General features: G+C 31.5%; 3 protein-coding genes and 1 non-coding gene across 6 annotated transcripts; 1 reads left to right on the forward strand and 3 right to left on the reverse strand.

The window, feature by feature from the left end:
- Positions 1-7,238: 7,238 nt before the first annotated feature.
- LOC125830406 (protein NPG1) lies at positions 7,239-13,443 on the forward strand. The gene is made up of 5 exons (XM_049509601.1): positions 7,239-7,439; positions 8,209-8,464; positions 8,563-9,773; positions 11,104-11,251; positions 13,016-13,443. Exons 1-5 carry the CDS (start codon positions 7,266-7,268, stop codon positions 13,333-13,335), a joined length of 2,109 nt encoding a protein of 702 aa, XP_049365558.1. The 5' UTR covers positions 7,239-7,265; the 3' UTR covers positions 13,336-13,443.
- Positions 13,444-14,807: 1,364 nt separating this feature from the next.
- Positions 14,808-17,313, reverse strand: LOC125829212 (40S ribosomal protein S7-1-like). Of its 3 annotated transcripts, none has more exons than XM_049508460.1 (6): positions 17,212-17,313; positions 16,648-16,732; positions 16,476-16,549; positions 16,240-16,363; positions 15,358-15,540; positions 14,808-15,103 (listed from the first exon to the last, which is right to left on the reverse strand). In XM_049508460.1, the coding sequence occupies exons 2-6, from the start codon at positions 16,720-16,722 to the stop codon at positions 14,984-14,986; spliced, it is 576 nt and encodes a 191-aa protein (XP_049364417.1). In that variant the 5' UTR covers positions 16,723-16,732; positions 17,212-17,313; the 3' UTR covers positions 14,808-14,983. The 3 variants fall into 3 exon arrangements, with proteins under 3 accessions (XP_049364417.1, XP_049364424.1, XP_049364431.1); XM_049508467.1 differs by having other exon boundaries at positions 16,648-16,739; positions 17,212-17,304; XM_049508474.1 differs by having other exon boundaries at positions 16,648-16,760; positions 17,212-17,281.
- A 1,010-nt stretch (positions 17,314-18,323) lies between these two features.
- On the reverse strand, positions 18,324-18,397 carry TRNAN-GUU (transfer RNA asparagine (anticodon GUU)). Its single transcript has one exon. It is a non-coding gene; the product is annotated as a tRNA-Asn (tRNA).
- Positions 18,398-23,598: 5,201 nt separating this feature from the next.
- On the reverse strand, positions 23,599-24,549 carry LOC125829757 (VQ motif-containing protein 20). The gene has a single exon (XM_049508957.1). It carries the CDS (start codon positions 24,547-24,549, stop codon positions 23,599-23,601), a length of 951 nt encoding a protein of 316 aa, XP_049364914.1.
- Between the last annotated feature and the right edge of the window lie 1,640 nt (positions 24,550-26,189).

The raw sequence follows: 26,189 nt of genomic DNA on the forward strand, positions 1-26,189 counted from the left end.
TAAATTTTTTATTTGAAATATTTTATGTTACTCATTTGTGTAAATAATTTACAAAGACTCAATCTATGTGCAATCAAGGACTAATCTAATAATCTTCCCATGGATTTTGATTATATAGTAATGCTACTATTATTTGGTTCATGCTGAGGACGATTATGAATTTTAATAGTTATTTTAAAAAAATATTAATTATAACTTGTAAAATCTTCTGATCGTAACGTTTAAACTAGTTTTGTACTTACGCTTTGTGATTGCAGTAACTTTATGTTAAGGGTGATGCAACACTTTAGCAATCTACGTATATTTGCTTTTCGGACCTTATTTATGAGATTGTATATGGATATGTTTTTGTTATGGTAGAGCACCCACAAGATCAAAATCCTGGATCCGTCATTGTTAATAGTGCTAAGTTAGATAACACAAGAACTAAAATAAGAATATGGCCTTAACACAGGGATTAAAAGTGTCGTTTTCTCTATTAGATAAGAAAAATCAGCTGATTAAAGTCAAGATTTATGATGTCAACATGGAACTAATTTAGGCACTAAAGGTTGAATTACGAAGGTTAAAATTCATTGATAATATAAAAATTCATTACATTATTTACTTAAACTTTAATTTGTTATTAAACATCCTGTGGAATCTCCCCCTGGAGATGTTAAAAGTATGAGGTGCACCTTTTCCCTAGTTGACAAATCTATTGCCATTTGATGGCATAGGCCTACCACTCAAGGGTTCCTATAGTGGGTTGGTATAAGTAACAAAAGTTGGGTTTTTCTTACTTGGCTAATGCCCTTATTATATTGTGCCACCACCAACAAGATGTTGTTCACACTTGTCTTGATACTGTATCAAAAATATATTTTAGCGACAATTAACACTCTTTGTAAATGTTCCTAAAGTCAATAGCGATACTGAATTCAATAACAATTAACTAATACCGGTAAATGTTTTAGCACTCTTTGTTAGAGTAATATATATACTTATTATGCTAAAAGTTATTTTTGTTATAGTATGATAAAGTTTGATAGAAGCATGGTATAGTAACTTAAAAGTTGATGTAGGATTATCATATACTCAATTTGACTCATTGCTATGATGGCAATGATTTTGATGCTTGGAAAATCACACCTGAGAAGAATGAATCAATGATTTCAATCGTTAATTAATCTCTATGTTGATGAATTAATTTTACCTATTGATCTAAATTTTATATAGTTTTTGAATGTTTAAACTTTTATTTTAAGAAATATGCTAAATGTATTTAGCTCTGAGAATTAATTGGATTGATTTTTAAAAAGTAAAATATGACAAATATTTTTGAATCACAGAGTAGAACTAAATCCATGTGAGAGAAAGTAAAGAAATAAATAGAAATTTTCATTTTCTACTGTTTAACACTTCAATTTATGGTGAAAGATTACCAATAACATGTTATGAAATTAATTAATTAATGGAAACATTGATGCAAGAATATTGTGTACTAATAATTGCAATTATCATAACCGAAAGCAGGTTGCGCATGGAGCATTTTTTAATAATTGCAATAATTAGAAAAGGCTTATATATATATATATATATATATATATATATTTTAAAGTAAATTATTTATTAGTAAATCTGTATGAGGCAAAAATCGTCCCATATACGGTTTGGAGGCTGAGCTCCACCCCAGCAGTAAGAATACGGCATAATATTCAGTCTTTTTTTATGTAAATATTTGTAGCGGTAAATTGAACATTCGTGTGAGATTAGTCTTCTCTTCTGAAATGATTGAAGGTTGGGGAAAGGGATTCTTAATGAAGGGTGAAAAGTTAAGTATGAAAAACATTTTAACATACCATGCTTATTTTGAAAGCTCAAAGTAGTAGCTGACATAGAAATATTTGGGGAAAAAAATTAGCTTAATCTAAGATTTTTACTTATTTGGAAACATTTGCCAAGGCCATTGCCAACAACGGAATTATGGTGCAAATGTGGCAATATATTATTATCGACTATAATTCAAGCATCTCATCCCACTACTAAACTTGAATTCGTTGGAGTTACACCTGTTCATTATATAAAAATGTTAACTTTGGGAGGTTACATACGAGTTCAGTTGAATTCAATAGCTTTTGATCCATACTTGTATTTATTATATTATATATGCAACAATCAATTTCAAAATTCAGTTACTATTTGATGTCGCTATTTTAGAATTTAAAACTCATAAAGTTTAAATACTAGCTCCGCCCTTTTGAATATGCATAGATAGAAGTAGGTAATAAGCAGGGCCATATTTGGAGAAGCACCATGGTTGCACGCGTGTGTTGGTTGAAGCGGAGAATGAACTAGTGAGTTTGGTTTTTGGATTTGGTGGGACACCATAATCTTAGTAATCATATATAGTTTGAGGTAATTAAACATCATGCTCAACTACTTCAACCAAAGCTTTTTCTTAAATACTCAAACGTATACCATTGAGTCGATCGAATATCTTTCAGAAACAATCTCTCTACTAACACACCATCCTCTCCAGACCCGACTTGTAGAATTACACTGTGTATGTTGTTGTGGTTATTATACCAATACCTCCTCTATAAATTGAGCCAATGCTAAACCAACTGCAACTCATCCCAAATTTGCTCCATCAACGAACTCTTTCTCATTTACTAAGCAAACACTTGAGAATGAAGAGAGAATCAAAACTTGTGCTTGTGACAATGCTAGTGCTGATGCTTCTTGCTGAATCACACATCTCACTTGCTGCAACATGTAGCCCAGTTCAGCTGAGCCCTTGCCTAGGTGCTATCAGATCCTCATCACCACCATCTAAACTCTGCTGCAGCAAGATTAAGCAACAAAAGCCTTGCCTTTGCCAATACCTCAAGAACCCAACTTTAAAGAAGTATGTTAACTCTCCTGGGGCCAAGAAAGTCGCTCGCTCTTGCGGCGTTCCATACCCCAGGTGTTAGAAAAAAAACACTAAAACGATCATATACTATATATATATTTCATGAATTAATTATCTATCAGCATTATATCTGTTTTATCTACTTTCTGCCAATTTCAGTACTCTCTGTGACTGACTCTGTCTGCACAAGTTTTATACTAGGTGTTCTACTACAATTTACATAAATAAAGTACTAAAAGTAGTAGTAGTAGTAGTACTATTTATCTTATCTTGTCCCTGTAATCTTGGCTGCGATTTACTTGGAATGCAGATGTATTGTTGGAATGCAGATGTATTGAATATTACTAAGTTGAAAAACTTTTTAAATAGTACTCATATCGAAATTATGGCATCGTGATAAATTTATAATATCGAAATTGGTCGATGATGATTGTCACATAAGTCAGTAATCATTAGTATAAAATTATTGTGTTTATCAAAGATCTTTCCTTAAATTTTATTTAAATTTATAACCTTAACCTCATATGCGATTTACGATGTTAAACAAACAATATTCCCTCCCCTTTTGAATGAGAAACAAACCCCTTCGATCCAAAAGAATTGAAATCACTTAAATTTACAAAATGACATTACTCTCCCTTGTTTATATAGACAATAAAAATAAATATTGTTGCCATACATGTTCACAAGAGTGGTGACGTTACGTTGAGTTTATCTTATAATATTCCCAGTGACTTAATTTACGACTGACACATATGAAATGAATGCAGTGTAGCATATATCACAAATATATATTAAAGTATATTGTTCTTTTTGGTATCACATGACAACTGAAAAACTAACAAGTAAAAGTGATATGAAAATTTATTTTCAACATACAAACCGATCTGAACAAGTAAAAATTAAAATATAGAAATGAAATATGATCGTATCAACTTATATTAATTATCTTATTAAGACTATGACTATCACTAATCAATTTCCAAAAAGAAACTGGAATTAATCAAACTTGATAATAAGACTTACAATAAAGGTCACTCCTTTACTTTATTATCAATCAAACTTGGAACGAAATGTTGATCAACTAAATAAGAAAAGTGAATGTAATATTTAAAATTAATCTGCCTTTTAATTTTTGACATTAATCTGTAGGTGAGAGGTAAATGAAATTGCTATGTTACAACATCAGATGCCTTTTTGGTGGTATTTGTATAAAATGAAATAACAAATTACACCAATATATGTGAACATCTATTTTTAATATAATAAATAAATAAATAAAATAGGCACATAAGCATAGGAGGAAAGCATTTTCATGGTTCTTTTCTTACCACTGACACTAGGGGTATACAAGTCAAATCGCAAAGTCTAACCGAATCGACAAATCAAATTAAATCGAAAAAAAAAATGATTTGTAGTTTGGTTTGGTTAGTTTGGCGGTTGAAGAAAACACCGACCACTCTTTGTTTGATTTGATATTAAAAGAAAAAAAGTCAAACCGAACCCAAACCAAACCGACATAATATATATATAATTTTGTTTTATTTATAGATAAAAAATATTATTTATAATCTACTTTGTTAATATATTTTTAGTAAGTTTATAGTTTTCAATGTTTATATATTTTATTTCAAATTTGGGCTTGGAAAATTTTGTAAATATTATATATATATATATATATATATAATTTTAGTTTATTTATAGATAAAAAATATTATTTATAATTTACTTTGTTAATATACTTTTAGTTAGTTTATAGTTTTCAATGTTTATATATTTTATTTCAAATTTGGGCTTGTAAAATTTGTAAATATTTTATTTTGTATTTAGATCTGAAGTTACAATTATACTGTTATAGTTTTTCAAATTCAAAGTTAACAATTTACATAGAAAATATTTTGTTTTGTATTCAGTTTGCATGTAGCCTTTAATCTTATTAATTTAACATAATGAGCGTTGATATTTCAAAAAAAATATTTTGTACTCATGTGAATTTTACCGTCTTTTCAAAAATTTCTATTCATTTAACATTTTTTAAGTTTAGCTTATCACACATGTAAGTGAAAATATATTTGATCTCTTTTTCAAACACCGTATAGTTATAAAAAATGGAAAAAACCGGAAAGAATCGACTAAAGACGAAACCGAAATAACCGAATTTATGGTTTGATTTGGTTTTTAGATTTAATAAATCGATATAATTGGTTTAGTTTTTTTTTTTTAATGAAAAACCAAACCAAACCGACCTATGTACACCCCTAACTGGCACTGAGTCATCAATCAATTTTGGTAGGAATTTACAAGTTAATAACTTAATATACATATATATTTATTTAATTTTTTTAGTACAAATATAAAATTTATGGAAAAATTATTGTATTCATCCAAACCCATGAACTGCACCGAGCTCCGCCCTGCACACAAGAATATTTAATTTCTTGATCAACAGCTCGGACAAATTTAGAAGCAAACGCATGTGCCTAGTGAACTACCCAATTGTTTTTTTCTAACATTTTTATTATTATTATAAGGAATAAACTACAGAGTATTTTAGATTTGATCAACTGGGAGAGATAGTAGTGATAAATAAGTAATAAGGGCAATGCATTAATCTCACATAAAATGTATACTTCCCTATTCTATATGTAGTACAAATACAAAAGTAAGGTTGACTTACACACATTTCCCTTTTTTGGGTTATTATTTAGATTTTATCCTTATTTTAAAAAGGTTTACAAATATACCTTTAATTTAGTAAGAATTACTATGTTTTATATTTGGGTCTATCACTCTTCTATGTTTACTTATATATTGCTCAATTTTATTTGATAAAATACTATTGTCCATTTGTAATAACTTACCATAAGAATATTCAGTTTGCTTAAAGAAATTTTTTAAGTAGATGTCTAAAAAGGTCCTTAAATGCCAAATGGTAAGAGATTTTTTCTTTTTCTTAAAAAAATAATTATTTACTAAATAACTATTTCATAAAAGGACAATTGCTAAAAATTTCGCCAAAAATAATAAGTGTTACGGTGGAATAAATGAAATCTCTTCGCCTAACAAGAGATTTTAGTTTCAAATCTTAAAAAATGAAAAGCAATTCTTGTAAAGAGTATTTCTTTAATAGGTTTTTATGTTAGTGAATCTTAGATTAAATGACCAAAAATAAAAAAAGATCATGACATATTATTTAAAAAAAATTGTGTCTATGTACACATATAAATTTAAAAGGGAAAAGACATAAATTCACCTTCGAACTTATTTCGAAAAGTCAGTTACACACTTAAACTAATATGGTGACATATTACACACCTCTGCTACTAAATAGTGAATTTTGGATAAGTAATGATATGTAATAGATCATCAATGGTTGATGGGGGAAAATGCATAAATCCCATTATAATAAATACAAAATATTAGCTCAATGATCCAAGGCATTCAAAATGTACCATGACATCCGAGATTTGATTCTTAAGAACTGCATCTTTTTTTACATCTACTCTAATCTTACCTTAGTTTATTATTTAATCATATATAAATTAATATATACATCATCTAGTAATCAATAAAATAGGGCTATACACGTATCAAATTTAAATTTCAATAGAAATAAAACACATGTAATAACTATTATATAGTTAACTTTGATAGGCAAGTTACTCGAACATCAAGATTATAAAAAATAAAAATAAAATGAAATGATACATGAAATTAGAGGATAAAAAATACTAGTAGTTTCAAAATTAATCTCGCTGGCGGTAACTCTAAAATTCCCAAAATGGAGCAATATAAAACCTGAACCGTGAGTACTTGTCTTGTTTTGTTGTTGTTTTTTCTTTTCATAGGATATTCCGAGTAATAAGTCAAAACGCTGTCACCAAAATTCTTCTTCTCCTCTCTCTCTCTCTCTCTTTCTTGATCCAGAAATTTTTTCACCCATTTCGTTGTTTTAAACAATTAACCATTTATCTGCCACTAAAATCAACAACATTTTGAGGTAATACCCATTCCCATTTTCTTGAATTCTTGATTCTTATATATTGTGTTATGAATTCTCAGTTGTTTTTATTTTCAAGATTCATTTTTTATGCGCCTCTTACTGTTTGATTATATAAATTCTTAGCATTGTGATTCAAAAACGGTTTTCCCCCATTATATAGTGTTTTTTTTAATAATGTTGAATCTTTTTCACCTAATGGGTTGGTAAATTTGAAGTTTGTTGTGCATATTAACATCAAGAATGAAATGGGGCAAAGGGATTAACCATTTTCTTGATGCTATTGAAGCTAAGGGATCAAATTTAATGGTTAATGATGTTTTCTTTTTTTAAAAATTGTAGTGAGGAGCATAGAAAGTGGGGCCAGAGATGTCTGGAAATGAATCACCAGAATTAGGGCAAGCTGATGTTGATCGATCAGTTAGGCAAGTTTGTGCAAATGGGATTTGCATGCAAACAAATGTTGTTGAAGCAAAGCTTGATGAGGGAAACATTCAAGAGGCTGAATCTGCATTGCGTGAAGGTTTGTCCCTCAATTTTGAGGTGAGTGGTTGCCAAAGTTTATGTTTGTTCTTTGCATTCCTATTGAATTTTCATTTATGCAGCTATGAAGCTTAGAGCTTATACAAACTCATAGTGATAAGTAAAGAAGTAAAAGTTAGGATAGAATGCTCTCTTTCATTAAATTCATGATTGCCGGCAGAATTCTTTTTTTGGTGGCTTAAATATTTGAAGGAATCCATTGATGATGAGTTTGAGATTCTATCACTTTAATCCTTTGGCTTCAAATGACAGATTCTTGAAAATACCCATATATCTGGTCCTGTCTGTTCTCATATGTTGTATGATTTCCATCTATTATAGGCATAATGCTTTACTAAAAGTTTCTGTGAGTTGTGAGCTTTCTGATCTGTTGTCTTTTAGTGATGCTTTTATATTTCTGGTGAAAGTCTATGTTCAACAACTGTGCTGCATTATAGGATTTACAAACTTCAATTGAATAAGCTGAACTGGTATTGGTTTCTTGTCTAGAAAAAGAAACCAAGGAAGTGGAGTAAACCTTCTTTTGTTTTGACAGGATTTTATGTATGTTTATACTTTGGATTTTGGTTAAATTTGCATGTAAATTCGAACATTAGTCAATGAATGTATTTTATCTTATTTCCCTGAAAGCTCTTTAAGTTGTAATAGTTTATAAATGTCTGTTTCTTCTTCCTTTATCAGTTTATCCCTTCCGCTCTTGATTTTCATCAACATAAACTTAAACATCTGAAGGTATGTGTTTGCTGATGGATTATAATTTTGATCGCAGGAAGCACGAGCTCTTCTTGGAAGATTGGAATATCAAAGAGGAAATGTGGAAGGTGCTCTTAGGGTGTTTGATGGTATTGATCTCCAAGCAGCCATACAAAGGATGCAGCCTTCTGTTACTGAGAAACAACCTTCTAAAAAGGGCCGCACTAAAAGCATTGAGTCTGTGCCAGGTGTCTCACAGCATGCTGCTGGTCTGGTCCTTGAGGCCATATATTTGAAAGCGAAGTCCCTGCAAAAGCTTGGGAGACTGACTGGTAGAAGGCACTTTCAATAGTTTTTATAAAGTAATGAAAAATTTGGTATTTCTTTGATTTGATCATTTACAGATGTTTCTTTAATTGGGAATTTGTAGATGCTGCTCGTGAATGTCTAAGTGTGCTTGATGCCGTAGAGAAGATATTCGATAGTGGCATACCTGATGTACTGGTGGAGAATAAGCTGCAAGAAACTGTGAGCCATGCTGTTGAGCTCCTTCCAGAGCTATGGAAGCAAGCTGGTTCCTATTCTGAAGCAATGTCTGCCTATCGCCGTGCCCTCTTAAGCCAATGGAATCTCGATAATGACTGCTGTGCCAGGATTCAAAAAGCTTTTGCTGTGTTTCTGCTTTATAGTGGGGTTGAGGTTTGCCCACCAAGCTTAGCTGTGCAAATTGACGGTTCTTATGTACCTAGGAACAATTTAGAAGAAGCCATACTGCTGTTAATGATTCTGATGAGAAAAGTCTACCTTGGTAAGATCAAATGGGACCCTTCAGTTTTAGAGCACCTTACATTTGCTCTGTCTGTATGCGGCCAAACCTCTGTTTTAGCTAAACAACTTGAAGAAGTAATGCCAGGGGTACTTAACCGGATTGATCGTTGGCGATCTTTAGCACTTTGTTATTTTGCGGCTGGACAGAACAAAAATGCCTTAAGTCTGCTGCGGAAGTCTCTGCATAAACATGAAGAGCCAGATGACGTTCTCTCATTGGTGTTGGCTTCTAAAATTTGTTCTGAGGATGTCTTTCTTGCAGCTGAGGGAGTGAAGTATGCACAGAGGGCGATAACTAATGCAGAGGGTTCAAATGAACACTTGAAAGGTGTTGGTCTCCGCGTGTTAGGTCTTTGTTTGGGCAAGCAGGCGAAAGTTGCAACCTCCGACTTTGAGAGATCACAACTTCAATCTGAGGCTTTAAAATCTTTAGATGGTGCAATGGCTTTAGAGCATGAAAATTCAGATTTGATGTTTGAGTTAGGCGTTCAATATGCAGAGCACCGTAATCTGGATGCAGCTTTGCAATATGCGAGAAAGTATGTTGATGCAACAGGAGGATCTACTCTAAGAGGTTGGAGACTGCTTGCTTTAGTTCTTTCTGCTCAACATCGCTATTCGGAGGCTGAAGTAGTTACTGATGCGGCTTTTGATGAGACTACAAAGTGGGATCAAGGACCTTTGCTAAGAATGAAAGCTAAGCTTAAAACATCCCAGTCACGGTACATTGACGCTGTTGAACCTTATCGTCATCTCCTTTCATTGGTTCAAGCTCAAAGAAAATCTTTTGGACCATTCAGAAATGCGCCTCAGGTTAGATTGTATATCTAGTAACTTTAGTGGAAACATATGTGTCTCAGATTTTCCTTTTCACTTCCCAACCCCTTGTGCCCCTAGTTGTCTGCATTTGGAACTGAGAACTGGGATAGAAGTAACCACTTCTCAATGAGATTCCGATTCTGAATTCAATAGCTTCAACTTCAAAACCAATTCTTGACTCCACCTCCACTCCTCCAATCTCCCCAAAATTAAAGAACTCGTTAAAGCATTTACTTGGTCCTGACTCTCTTGTTTGCCAGAACCCAGAAGCAGCACAATTCTGTCATACAAAAAAAAAGTTTCCACCAAATCAATAAAATCTTTTCAAACCAAAGATTGTTTCCTCCCTTCTATGCCATATGTGACCACTAGCTGCCACCCACTACTGGTTTCTCCATTGGGATTACTTTCACTCGGCACTAGAAGTGTTTCATCAGTATGACAACCTTGAAAAGTCATTAATGACCACAGTTACCAACAACACTGGCTCGCAAGTCATATTCCAGTTTCAGCCACCTTAGCAGACATCATCAGAACCATAAACAGAGGGTTAAAATCCATGAAAAGCCAGTACTGAGACCATCTTCCAATGCTAAACTTGTCTAATGGTTGTCATCGTATCCACTATGATCTTTTCCACCATGACATGATTTTCTCATGAACATCCTTTAGCTTTTCTTGGCATAAAGACTAATTGTTTTTTTGCGATCCAACAACATTACACACTAGAATCCACAGTCTCTTGTTAGATTAACATGCTACAGATAGATGAGTGTTACCATTTACCATTAAATTGGTTGAACATTTGTAAATTATGACTTTGATGTTCATATCTGCAGTAAAAAGGTCGTTGTATTTGGGTCTATTAAGGTGCATGTTGGTACTGTGGTTTGAGACTTTTGAGTGATTTTTTTGTAATGAGTGGTGGAAAGGGAAAAAGGAGGGGTGAATGGAACTAATGTATGAAAGAATGAATGGGCTCGTCTGCCCAATTCGTTGCTTTATAGATACTACTCTGTATTTCAGTACACTTAATTTCAGCTCCATCATGATTTCCTTATGTTATCAAAAAATGAGATTGAATATGTGCAGATTCCTTTCTAATATTTATTCTAATGGTCTTACAAATGAAGAGAAAAATACATATTCCAGTATAAAACCTGTTTATGTTTGCCTGTCAGAATTCTGTAACTCACTTTGGTGCCTTACCACTGAAAACTTTTTAGCTTCAATCGTGAAACAACAGAATATGCTTTGCCATTCATACGATGCTTCTAGTTCTGACTTCATTGAATTATTTTCTTTTTGTATTTGTCTATTACAGGTGGAGGAAGATAAGGTAAATGAATATGAAGTTTGGCATGGACTGGCAGACTTGTACTCTAGCCTTTCACATTTTAAGGATGCAGAGACATGTTTGGAGAAAGCTAGAGGTCTTATCGAGTACTCAGCAGACACTTTGTATACAGAAGGCAAGATTATTAACTTAACTCACAATGACTGATCCAACTGTTGTTTTTTTTAAAAAATTATTGACTTTCTTCCCTCGTTTTCTTTACTCGATATTAAATTTAGAATAAGTAAGAGTAGGTGAGTTGCAACTAAAGACTGAAAACAGTGGTTGTTTACAGGACTTGGAAAATTACCTCATCAATGCAAATCTGCTCATCTTTGGTGGGTTCAGATAAAGTATAGAATTGGTCGTATACATTTGAATTAAAATGTAGCTTTTTCTTTCTTTGCACCTTATATGACCTGGGAGATAACCTGTTAGACTGGGAACTTCAGACTTCCATATGTTTTTAAGACTGTTTCTTGTGAGATACTGAGATCTACATAACATTAGATTCCTTATTTAGTCATGGAAAGTAGTGTAAATATTTATATAATTGTATTTTTAGTTATAGTAGTAGTAATAGCAGGAGGGTTCAGATAGTGCATGGTGCTTCTCTACTTTGTACCTTGTGAAGTTCGAGCATGTTTGTCTTCCTCCTCCTCTAGCATCTGCGTCCCATCAATGTTTTTGTAGCTGGTATCTGAGAATTTTCTGAATTACTAGTTTTGATGCACACTTGATCCTAATACAAGAGTTCCAAAGAGATATAAAATCTCAAGGGTTTGAAACACAGGAAAGATTCATATAGGTTGATACCAACTAACTAGTAAATAGGATTAAGGCTTAGTCGTGTTTGTACACTTACACTAGGTCTGTTATTTACCAAAGTAGTCAAAAGTAAAAAACCCAAAGAAAGTGCAAAGCTTAATTAAAGTGTGGGCTTTAGCAAAGAAAACCGCCAATGAAGAATAAATTAAAAAATGGAAATGTAATGCAAGAAAAATTAACTATAGACAAAAGATATGTTGTTTCTTCCTTAAAGACAGAAAGTATTGGTGAAGGTGCACTTGCGTTAGCGTCTTGACGCCTGTACTAAAGCAACAATTATCGAGTCGAAGTGCACAAAGGGCCTTTACCAAGCTATTAACAAAACCGGTATTTATAAGAAGTCTTTTTAGTTTGTTTAAAGATTTAATATGTCCACAAAAATGTAGAGAATCTCTACTTAGCAAACCTTTTATAGTATTGGAATGAGATAAATATTGAGAATTCAGTTAACCGACCCCACTATTTTGGAATTTAGACAGTTGTTATATATAGTTGTGTTGTTTCTTCTTTCTTGGGAAAGGGTGTAGAACTTCACAAACTATGGTATCAATGAAGTTGCTGAAAATTTGAGTAAATGTTGCTATAAGCAAAATCTTAATTAGTTTTCTTTTAAAGACTGAACCTGGTGTATGGCATCCATATTCCATTGTGCCATCAAAGTTTTGCAAAGAGTAAGAATGCGCTGGAACTAAAGTTTGAAAACAAGGAGCGTGAAGAAACTTTTGTTTTTAATAGACTTTTTAGGTTACTTGTAGTTGTGTTTCTCATTTCTAGGAAAATGATGACAATTTTTCTGGTTTTCAGACGTCATTGTCAGCAAAGAGCTGACATTTAAAAGAGAGCTAATTTCGCCAAACAAATTCCTCTGTATTGTGGTTATGGTGGATAGATTGTAACTATTGGACCAGTAGTCTAGTACTGATAAAAAATTACCGACATAAGAGGTGTGATAGGGCTGTTTGCATGTACAATAGTTTTTGTCATTGAAACCTAAGAGCTTCCTTCTTAATGGGAGAGAATAAGATAAGTAGGATATTACTTCTGCTGATTTTTCTATGTCAATCTGTTTCAGGAATGATGTTTGAAAGACAGGGAGAAAATGACAAAGCGTTGTCTGCTTATATTAATGCACTATTAGTAGAGCCTAATCATGTGCAGTGTAAGATCTTGCTTGGTTCTTTATTGACTAAAATGGACCCGGGGATGTTGCCATTGGCAAAAGCATTACTCTCAGATGCATTGAGGATTGAACCTACCAATCGTGTAGCTTGGTACCACTTGGGATTGGTTCATAGAGACGATGGACGGGTAGCTGATGCTGCTGATTGTTTCCAGGCAGCTTCCATGCTTGAAGAGTCTGATCCCATCGAAAAGTTTAGTTCCATCCTTTGAAGTTTTCCAACCATCTACAAGTCAAATCTTATTCTTTTATTCTTTATTTATACAGGATTTGGGCACAATGTCCAAAATTATGCTTAGATGACTTCGTTGGTAGGTTTTTTTGGAATATTTTCCTCTTCAGTGTTTTAAGAATTGTAGATTAATTGTACTATATACCTTCATTTTCACTTTCATGGGAAATAGAACAATTTGTCCAATTGGGATGTGATGATTCATATGCATCAACAAAGGTCTTAACAGTTTCATTTTAGGCACATTCTTGCTCTAGTGAAAGCTGTATTTACACAGCCATGCTCCCTCCCTCACCCCCTCCCCCTCTACAGGAATTCAACCTTTTCAGGGTTGAAGGTGTTAGAGAGCTACTAAAAATAATCTGGATCTGCTAATAACTTGTTGTTGTTGAGGTTAACAATTCAGTCCTCTATGGTTGAACTTTCCTCTGTGTACATGATTCTGCTGAAACCATTTATCAACAATTGTCCATATAGTGGGTTTCCCAGTCAACTAAGCAGACGATTTATGTTACTTAAAAGTTGCATTGTAAAGGAGTTCTTAAAGCGTTGTGCTCAAAACTGTAAAACTTACTGGATTGACTTATTGTTTCTTGTATGATGTACATTTTAATCAAATCCATTTCCTACACCAATTGCATATTTCACAATTGTTTGCATCCATCCTTAAGTCCTGTCTTTCCCTCCGCACTCTGCACAAAAGAAACTAAATTTTCATTTGATATATTGGTATTCTAGTCGAGGAATCGTCAAGAACTAAGGTCATTTGATTTAGCAGAAAACAAAACTGGAATCGTTCCATGATAGGGTATCTCAAATTCTCAATAGAGTACAATGTAATTTGAGAAGAAAAGAACATGTATTAACCAATTTCTGATGGCACTGTTCCTTAAGAGGAAGACAAAAGTAGAAAAGGAAACTCAGAGAGGCAGTACTCAGGAGATAGTACTATGATAAAGTTGAACCTTCAAAAATTGTTTGATTGATTCACTTGAGGACATCTGGAAAGTAATAGTTGTTTGTTCCTGAACAAGAAAACTAACATTACCAATACAATCTCACAAGATGGGTCCAAGAATAATGCAACCTTACCCCTACCTTGTGAAGGTAAATGGGTTGCATACAATAGGCATTATAGTGGACTGTAAACCAAGTAGGCATCCTTTTGACAGGGGCTGGAATATATTTATCACAAGGGATTGCAGTATATAGTGCGAACAACACAACTAACAATATCTTTTGTTCTGCCTTTCGCTGATCTTGCAATCAGTAATCAGACAAAAAACTTTCACCAGGAACACAAGTTTGATGACTTTTTGGTAACAAATAACCAGAATGGATTGATAAATCAATCTTGTGCAGACATCTCAAAAGCAAACACCAAATAGACATTGACAGTTACCTAAATAGAGGAAGGGGAGGGGAGCGAGAGAGAGAGAAAATGAAACCAAGTTTCAATAAACAAACTCGAAATCTATGACATAGCAACATGGTTTTAACTTAAAATTGATAGGAATTTCACATAGTTCCCTGCATTCTAAAACAAAATGGAACTGCCAAAATTTCAAAGGAGGAACCGCTAATGTGTAGTTTCACATCAAATAGACGAGGACAAGCATTACATTAACTTAAGCCTCAGTGATGGGGTACTCAAACACAACATCTTTGCCTGAAAGCTTTCTGTAAACTGCTGAAAAGGTCTCCAACTTATACTCTGTGTTGTTTCGTTCCTTGGGGTCCAAGTACACCTATACCCAAAAAAGTGATAAGAAACAAGTCAGGAAAACAAGAAAAGAGCTTGCTGCACTTTTAAAGGTAAAGATAACACAAGTTCTCACTTTAAAATGATATAATAAAGAAAACCACACAGTTAATAGTTCTGACATTTGTGAAAAATGTACAAGCAGTACTATTATTTCACCCTAAAGACTATTCCACTTGATTGCAGCAGTAAACATTTAAGCAGGAAGATACAGATAACTATGGTGCATCACAACGTTACCTTCATTATCTTGGAGCCATCAACGCGATACCTAGTACGCTTCCCAACAATCTCTGCAGGGACAACCAAATCCTCCAATATGGCATCATGAACAGATGTAAGAGTTCTGGTGCGGGGTCGTTGAGCAGCTGAACCTCTCTTAGGAGGTCTCACTATCCTCCTGGTGGCAATAAAGATCACATCCTACAAAAATCAAAATTTAATCAAAGGCAAGGAAGCCCCCACACTACATGGTAAAACAAAACAAGAATAGTTACCCCAACAAATTAATGCAAATACAATGTAACATTTAAAGCTTCAGAATAGGAAACATTTGCCCTCATTGTTTTCCTAACAAAGGGGAGGCCATCTAATCAAATATTTACTCTATTAAGTACTACATATTAAAACATTGAACAGGTAATTGGGGCCTACAAGCAGTGCAAATATTATACAGTAAATATGAACAAGGCCTAGAAAATATTTTGCCATGATTACATGACCAGCTGAATACGATTAGGAAGGTTGGGCTCCATTAAGACTATTTAGAAAATTATGATGCTATTATCAGAATAGCACCACAGATATAATTCAAAAAAGGAGGGGAAGCAAGAAATAGAAAAATATGTCAATACCACTATAGGACTAAACCAAAGTATGTGAATTCCAAAATGCCAATACCAAAAGGTAAACATTGTAGAAACCAAAAGTGCAGCGCCTTGAAGGAATCAATTCTTAAACTAATAATGAAGAATGATTCTATTAGAGAACACCACTAACTTCAATAACCATGGATGAACTAATATAGTATGCATTTCAGATTAAATGATAGATACCAAATTCTTCGGAAATTCTCTAAGGCAATGTTAAAGACAAAAATTACAGAAACAATGTAATAGCTACCTTGCCACTGAATTTCTTCTCCAACTCCCTAACAAGGCGAACATGAACCTTGCGGAAAGCTTTCCTCAGTCTGTAGGGAACATGGATAACAACAGCCTTCCTGTTTCCTGACACATCAATTTGACTGCAATAGCCATGACACAGAGGCAGTTATTACAATGTGCAAAATACATACTACCTACAATATAGAATCGAAGCCATTAAATACAGTAAAACATAGAATACAGCACACATACGTTGCTGAATTGATGTATAGGTCCTTCAATTCACTTTTCAGCTCTTGGTTGGTGTTTTCCAAATCAAAGAAAGCCTGTTCAGAAACAATTTAATAATTTCCTTTAAACATTTATCCAATGAACTATTCAGGTTTTAAATAACAAATGCCATCAAGTAAGAACAAAACATAACCTGTGCAACAGACACTTCAAACTCAGAAGGTTCAGCATCTTTATCTTTGTGAATCTTTTGCTTCGACGTGTACATCTTCACAGATCTGTTCACTGAACCAATCAAAACAGAAACTAAGGACAAGTCCAAATAAATAGCATCAGCAAAAGCCAGTCCAAATAAGCAAAGTTTCATTTGTCCTGAATATACAACTCAACACAGCAAATATTTTTTTCTTAGTTCTACTATAAAACGGCATATCAATCATTCATAATCTACGCCTCAATTCCAAATAAATTGGCCCAGCTATATAAATCCTCATTTCAACCACATTTAATATCAACGCAATGGTCTTTCCATTAAAAAAAAAATCAACCCAATCGATAATCTCAAAAGGGGTTGAGGAAAAACGTCATCTTTCTTCGAAATCAACAAAAACACCTCCCTTAATTTCATCTATTTCATGCTTTTACAAATAATCAATAACACAAAGCTAAAGAAATAGAACTAATCATTTTCTTCAAGCTAAGAGAAATAATGCTAAAAGGTTGAATTTTGCCGTAAAACCTGAAGAGAAGAAAGTACCTGCTAGTGAGAGGCAACTACAGAGCTGATGTTTGTGTGAGAGCCAAAAGCTTTGTTTGCGGAAGTAAGAAGAAAAGCTTTAGGGTTTTGAGGAGTATAAAAGATGAGGCTGTTGTACATTTTATAATGGGCTGGATTTAGTTGATTGAATAACGGCCCATTGGGTTTAAGAACTTGTGAAATGGTTACAATTTGCATGAATAGCCAGTTTTACATATGTTAAAAGTTTTAATATCATCAACATTTAAATTTTAGTCATTATTTGAACAATTGTCAAGGCTGATGAGTGGAACTGATAGAAGTGCAATGTATGTGAAGAGATGATTAGTTTTATTGGCAGGATTAATTTTCAACAAAAATTGGAACCATCTTTAAGTAATGAAGGTTTGGAATACATACTTTTTTGAAATAGAATAATTTAAGAGAATATTCAATTTTTAAACAAAATTAACATTGTGTCTAATTCAAACAAGACAACGACAATTACAAGAAGTACGCATTTTAATCAATGATTGTCAACCATAAAGCAATTTCTTATCATCAATTATCTCTAAATCTATCGTTAAAGTTATGTTAATTTTAGACACTTATGTTATGTCTAGAGTTGGATGTCATTCAAATGCAAAATCAGATGTGTAGGTTTGAATTGACTTTGACAAGCAAAACGTCATATTCGGATATATAAAGTTAAAAAGTTTAACTTTGTGAATTTCAACTTCAATCATGCAGGCATGTTGAAGTGATTAATTAATTCTAATGCGACTTAACATTACTGTTGAATATTTTGTAATTTTCAGTCATGTCTTGCATAACATGTTCTCGGTTGATCCAATTTTCCCCATTGTAACTTGTAAATTTAGACGACTTGATATCATTGTTGATCTAAATATATCATTAAAAACCATGTCAAGAATTTTATTTTTTTTCACTCGATGTTTGCATTAAATTATATATTATGTACCATTGTGCATATCTATTGAGTTCAAGAAATCTTATATAACAAGCAACTAAATATTGAATTTTTGAAATATTCACGTTAAATCAAATAGAGAGAGAAAAAATAGTTGAAGAAATGATACATATGTGACTACGAGAAAAAAGGAAAATTTAAACGCTAGAAGGAGGGGTTGAACCTCCGACCTTGTGGTTAACAGCCACACGCTCTAACCAACTGAGCTATTCCAGCATTGGCGTTATCATAATGAGGAAAGAATTACTTGTAGTTTATTAAGCCATTAGTTACAAAGGTTTCTATTTTGCTTATGCTTTCCTTTGATGAGGGGCAAATTGCTTGGTTTTGTGGTGTACTTATTCCTGTTATGAAAATAAAAATGACAGCTTCAACTTGACTCGAGATCATTATTTCTTATCACTTGCACTAATAGTCGCAATATTTTTTCACGATTGGGTTGGTGTGAGTATATTACTTGTCTAGCCTACATTTTGTGCGCATATCTCAATTTCCAATCTATATATACTATAAAGCTATATAAAAGAAAAGTTATGTGGTACCTCTCTTTGCCTAAGGATTCTATTTATCTTTTTTCTCATTTTTTTTTATAATTATTATTGTTTAAAAATGAATGTGTCAATTACAACTCCACTTATTCATATTATTTAATATAAAAACTTAATTGTCTTTATTTCCATTACTCCCATGACTTTTGATAATCATAAGTACTCCTAATTCATATTCACATAGTCATATTGATGATATCTTTTGGTATTTCATATTATGTCCTATATATAGAGGAATTAGAAAATTTTGTTACAAATGAAATGATCAAACTTATATGTATAGTTGAGCTTAGGGATTAACTAGTTGAAACTTGCTCATCTTTTTGACCAAGAATCACAAATTTTATTGTAACTTAATAAAATAGCATTTTATAGCTTATATATTGCTTTCAGCTTTTTTACTTATATGAAATTTAATTGTTTTCTAGCATGTGTCTTTTTTTGATTGGGAAATATCATCTTCTCCATGATATTTGATAAACTGATCGAATTTCGGTCTGGCAATTTAGTGAGAAAATTTAAACAAGGTCCCGCAAAATTATTGGCGGAAAGGTATAATTATTTTTCTTTTTTATTTACATGCAAGTCATATGCTAAGTCGTTTTAAGTTTTTTTAAACGTTAAACTTAATGGTCTTTGTTTTTATTACTCCCATAACTTTTTTATTATGATAACCTCTAAAATAATTAACAGTCATATTAATGATATTATTTGATACTCTGGATTATATTGTAATCCTATAAATAGAGATATTATAAGCTTTTGTTGAAATGCACACATTGACATTTTAAGTTGTCATGTTTTTAGTGTTTATTGTGTTGATACTTAGATTCTTAAAAAATTATATTAAGACTATTGAATGGCGATTGCTGCTCATGGAAGTGTTTATTATGTTGATGCTTTTCTTACTATTTTTTTTTTCATCTTCTTATTATCAAAATAAAATAAAATAAAATAAAATTAAGGAGAACCATAAATGGAAGAAGCCCAAAAGTTGATAATTGGTCTGTCACGTCTTACTATGCATTAAACATCTCTGTAATAAATAATAATTAAATGAAATAAAAAAGTTACAAACAACCTATATATGTATATAAAAAATAAGTTAAGAAAAATGATTCTTTGAGTAGGAAAATCAGAATGGTAGTGATACATTTGGAGGAATCAAATATGTCAATCAAGTGATGAAAAAGTTTTTGTATCTATTTCACTCAAAGTTTGCAAAAGGCTATGAAGTTCTTATGTAAATTAACAAGTATATTATCTTTATGTTTTTTTTTTTTTTCCATTTCGCTTGTTATTATTGTCATTTTTTAAATTTATTATTATGTAACTTTTCTCTTTAATTAGGTGATGGATATTTACATTCATACTCTATTCAAATAGGGCGAAACGTCGCGGTGACTCGAAAAATAATCAATTAATTCAATGTTAAAAGAATTTTAAGAATAAACGAATTTTAAAGGAGTCACTACCTAATTTTAGGAAAAACTAGGAAATCATTAAGTGATCTACGAAACCAAGATTCTAGGTAAGGGGTTCAAGTTATTTCGAAGGAAAGGTGTTAGGCATCCTTGGAAATCCACAACTGTGGGTCCCGACTGAATTCATTTTTTTCAAATTGGTAAACAAATAGTATGAGAAAGGACCTAATGTTTGCCTATCGTTAACAATATACATAATAATTGAATCAAATAACAACTTTATTCGAATGGCTTCAATGAGAAGCAACTCCGGGTACCTGTAAAGACACTTAGTAAATATATATGAATAAAATAAAATAAATGAATCAAATAATAACTTAAAAATAAAAACTCGTCTTATTAACATGGGAGGCCTTGGAAATCAACGATAATTTCTTCATCGGCCAATTTTAACAAATAAAATAAAAACATAAAGTAAATTTCTGTCTTTTAACATGTGAATGCCTCAAAAATCGACGGAGAATTTTTTTCATATTGGCTAATTTTCACATAACATTTTTCTTTTCAAACACAAAGTAACACAAAGCTAATAGTGATATACAATAACGTGGTCAGTGACCAAATGATAACCACCTAACAACATAATTCATTCATATTCTTATATCTAACAAAATCAACAATCCAAACATGAAATAAAAATAAGCCAACAACAAACCAACAAACACGTAGTTAAAATACTTGATAAAATCTCTTGGAGGAGATAAATCCAACCAGAAAAACGCCCTAACATTATGAACAAAATCAAATCAACCAAACAAGTATATAACAAATTTAGGAATTAAAATATCAAATGACAATAATGCTAAAAAAAAAAAAACTAGGGCAGTTATAAGTATTAATCATAATTTAGAATAAAATTAAATCAACAAACAAAAACAAAGAGCTTAGGATGAATTAGATGTGAAAATTAAATAACACTAGAGCTAAATGAACTTAATAATAGATTTATTGGATAATCAACTTGATCACCGGATAAAAAAAATACTCATACCAAATAACTCTACTATAAAGATACGATAATATAATAAAGCTAAATAAATGAGAGGGAAAACAATTGTCTTAAAAAAATCACCCACGAATCATAAAGATAATCTTAATAGAAAATGATAATAAAAAATAAAGAAAGAAACAGTAAACCGAATAGCGAACCTCGCCGGAAATAGAGTTGTTGGTCTCATTTTGTTGGTTGTTGTTTCGCCGGAGCTCGTGGTCTTGTTGAAATCTGGTTCATGACTGTGGGCTTCTCCCGAGTTCATCGGAAACGGCGAAGGGGCGTTTGGATTTGGTGGCAGCTGGTTGTGTTGTTGTTTGTATGGTTTGGTGGCGTTTCAGGTGGCTGTGTTGTTGTTTGTATGGTTAGGTGGTGTTTCAGGTGGTTGTGGGTCTGGTCTGGTTTCGCCGGAAATGAGGTATTGTTGGCTGTTTCCGATCGGAGACGGGGTGGGGTTTTGAGGTTGTTTGTGTTGGGGTTTCTCGGAGGTTGTTTGGCTGTTGTTTTTGGTCTATTTCAGTGGGGTTTTGGATTGAGGTTTCGCCGGGGACGAGGGTGGTTTTGGGACTGGTGGCTATGAGAGCTTATAGGATGAGAGAAAGATTAAGTTTCTATCTGAAATTGTTTCTCTCAATGTCCAAAATATTATCAACCATCTTTGACCTAATGAATAAGTCATTATTTATATAGAAAATAAAAAGTTACCTATAGTATAATATTATTTTTTTTAAATCGTGCGCCAAAATCACTTGCCTTTAAAAATATCTGTGCATGAAATCTTATCCATATTCGAATGAATTTCTAAACTGTGCAAAATATTAAAATTAATATTAACAAATGTGACAAATAAAATGATTATTAAAAAGTATAATGAACGTAGCTAATGATATGTAAAAAATGCAATTTATCAGAACTAATGATTAATCAAAATGAATAAATATTTGAACGTAGTCAACTGGTTGTGACAAAAAAATAATGTAATTAAAATTAACTGATAAAAAAAATCCTAAATTTTGACAAATAAAGATAGTTATCGATAAACTTATTTAAAATTATAAAAAAAAATGTATTTTAAACTATTAAATAAATAAAACTTAAAAGTTACGAATTTTGAAAATGTTAGGTCAAAATTGAGTGTCAACAATGGACGAGTATACTATATAATTTCTAACGAATATTTTATGGTTTACGGTGCATTATATTTTATATTGATAAATTCAACCTCATTTTTTTGGTTTTTCTTTTCTTTGAATGCATGCATATGATCTCTCTCTCTCTAATATATAGTGTAATTCGTTTGTATTGTGTTCAGCTTTAATTAAAACGTTTATGATAAAATAATCAATTAGTTTTTTTTTTAAAATAATAACTATTTGAATTAATTTATTTTAAGTGTTTTTATACTAAATAGCTTTTAAGCACTTTTGAAGTGTTTAAGTAAATTTATAAAGTACTTAGAAGAACTTGATTTTAAGCTAAAGTGATAAAAATAAGTCAAAAACCATAAATTAAAAAAATTTAACTTATTACTTTTGACTTATAAGTCAAAAAAAAAAATCAATCCAAACGAGCATTATTTCCACCTCGTTTTAAAAAAATATGCAATAATCTTAACTGCATTATGTCTTCTTTTGTTCTTTTTTGGTGTCAAACAAAGTCAATTTGCACATACACTTTAACAAAAATTAGTTTAACAGAATGTAAAATACTTAACCTTTTAACCATATATGCAATGAATTATGATGTTTTTTAAAAAATATTTTAATAGCGAAGCACAATATGATCCGCATCATATAATTATATTAAAGATCAAACTCAAATAAAGTAATAATATTTTTATATCATTTCTCAAAATAAAAGAAAATGTTGAATGTATATATACAACTAAATATCTAATAAAAATGTTGTTAAAATATTTGAATACTTTAGAACTGCACAATTGTGAAGAGAATTCGAATACGTGATCATTATCAAAAATTTAATTAAATTTATTTATCAATTGAGTTTTTTTTTTATATAGATATTTAAAAAAAAAATTATTTCAAAAAATTTATAAGATTTTAATTGACCACGCAAAACACGAATTAGTTAACTAGTAATACAATATAAGCAGATCTTACCTAGAATTAAATAGCAAACTGGGACATTGCATTAACAAGAAATAAATAGAATTTGCACCATACATGATAATCAAAGAGAATAAAGTAACCTTTCCTCTTATTGATAACATAAAAGCAAATGAAGCTAGCTATACAAACGATATCTCATTATTGAAACAAAATTCTAGACTCTTCCGCAAAGAACAAAAAAAACAATTTTTTTGTTTCTTAACTAAAAAAATAGGAATAAATAATTGGAAAATTAAATCAGAAAATTTTCAAAAAAAAAAAAAAATCAAAAATCTGGAATCTCTTTAATACTTTCTGATGAGGATGAAGAAAAGGAGTTTCTCATACTAGGCATAAAAAATAAAGAATCGGTATAGTTACAAAATTGCTGATCTGAGAAAAAATAATCAGACGAATTAGTAATTGGATTAGGATCAAAAGGTGCAAAATTATTATCAAAAAAACTTGGAGAATCACTAAGATTATTAATATTATTATTGTAATTATAATTACTAAAATCTCTATTAGTATCTTTATAATCATTAATATTAGGTAGATCAAAAATTGGAGGAGGTGGAACATAACAAGAAGCTGATGAATTATCTCCTATACAAGAGCTTCCGTTATTTTCATTATTTTCATCCGTGACAACCGAATCATTGTCATCATTCACCAATAAATCATATTTCTCATTAATATTAGTATTAATATTTGTCATATTAGTACGATGATAATTATTTTCTTCATCACCAAGTCGGAGATCTCCAAAACAGCTTTCAGCACCCGATATAGGATGATGATCGTGATCCATTTCCTCGTTTATTGGGTCGGATTTAGGATGATATTGAGGCATAGGCATTGATTGGGGCGGATGATGAGAATGCGAAGAGACCTCTTCAGGAGAAAGACCAGTGAGTTTTTGGACCAATGCCTTGAAATCACGCGGATGCGTGTGAATGACTTTTGGAGAATGAGTGTAGATGATAACCGGTTGACGTTGTTGTTGATGATGAGGGATGAAGGTCGTTGTGGTAGTGGCCGCGACCGCCGCGTTGTATAACGAGGACGATGAGGAAGAAGATGGTAATGAATTTGATAATTTTTTGATGTGATAAGAGGCTTTGTTGATCTTCAAAGGAGAAGATATGTTATTGTTATTATTACTGTTGTTGTTGTTGTTGCTCATGACCATGGCATCATTGGTGTTTGAATGATGATAGAATTGTGCATGGTTCATGATTGATTAAACACAACTAAGTGGATTTTTGTGGTGAATTTATAGAAGAAAATTGAGTAATTAGTTGATTGAGTTGGAATATACAATCTATAATAGTGTGAGTTTAGTTACAAAACAAGTGATAAAAAGTATAAATCTGAGAGCTTAGCGGAAAACAGTTACGTAAATTATTTTGTGTAAAGAATTGCTTATTCATAGGCTAGGAAAATGCATCACGTTAAGTGTGAAACAAGGCTCTAATTTTCACGACAAAAATGAGAAATAAATTTTCTAACCGATTTATATGTTATACTTTATCTTTTTATAAAAGTTTTTTTAACTGATAACATCAAGAATTATCTTTTACAACAACATAGTAAAATTATCCATTTATTACTTTTTTTTGGGTGATATAATTATTAATAATCTTAACAGAAATAGAAATATCTCCAAAATTACCATTAATAATAGATTTAAAGATTATGATAAAATATTTTAATATTATATAAAATATTATATGAATATATATTTCATTATAAAAAGATTTTTCTTCTTTATATAAAGTGTATTAAGTTTAGATATTGATAATTTTTGTGTTTATAACAACTAAATATTATTTAAATCTCAAATGTGTGATTTAAGTTTAGATTTGGAACCAATAACATTGTTGTTGAGAGACTCGACTTTAAAAGCGTATGGTTTAAAATTCATGTTTTATATTTTATTTTTTATCAAATGTATTTTCAGAAATCTTCATTAATTTTTCACTCTAATGTCTCAAATTAGTTATATTTTAAGAAAAAACTAGTAATATCACTGTCTCTCCATGAATAAGCATTGGAAGATTTTTATTTTCTAAATAAGTTTTTCCTAGAACAATATAGTGTTAGTTACGTTTTGTTCCGCAACAAATTAAAAAGAAACAAATTAATTGAAATATGCGTAGCAAGATCATTTTCACAAATATAAATTGAGCGTGTTTTGAAAATAAGATTTATATATAACTACAGCCTAATAATGATCATTTTAGAATAGTTTGCCCACTTTTATCACAACTTTTCACTATTTATCCAATTTTGAAATATCTATTTAGTAAGTAATTATCTTTTTGCAACTTATCAATTTCTTAATTACATTTGTTGTTGGGTTTTAAAAGGTTTGAATGAAAAATGAAGAGTTGCGATTTTTATTAAGAGTTGTTACTTTTATAAAAAGTTGTTGACTTTTTTGAAAAGTTGTGACTTTTATGAAAAATTGTGACTTTTATGAAAGGTTGTGACCTTTCCGAAAGATTGTGACTTTTCCAAAGGTTTGTGACATTTCCGGTAAGGCACAATAAGAACCTTTTCACACTATCCTTTGTTTTCTACAAATTGAGGGATTTCCTCTCATTTTAGTTAAAACGAATTTTCTTGGACTTCTTCTACTACTACTAAATCTAGTATTCTAAGTGTACTTTACTGTCGTTGAGTGGTTCGTTGACACCGTGGTTTTAGGTACCGATATATCAGTGAGTAAGATCGTTCTATCCTGAGAGGATATATTTCATTAACCTCGGGTACTTGAGGGGAATAATTTCCCTAAGAAGACACTGTACATTCAGTGAGCTCGATTTTCTTTCAGTGAGAAAAATATTTTTATATTATTCCTAATCTGTTTCT

Source organism: Solanum verrucosum, unplaced genomic scaffold (assembly GCF_900185275.1).
Source record: "Solanum verrucosum unplaced genomic scaffold, falcon-dt-bn FXZP01000102.1, whole genome shotgun sequence".
In the NCBI taxonomy this organism is placed as follows: domain Eukaryota; kingdom Viridiplantae; phylum Streptophyta; class Magnoliopsida; order Solanales; family Solanaceae; genus Solanum; species Solanum verrucosum.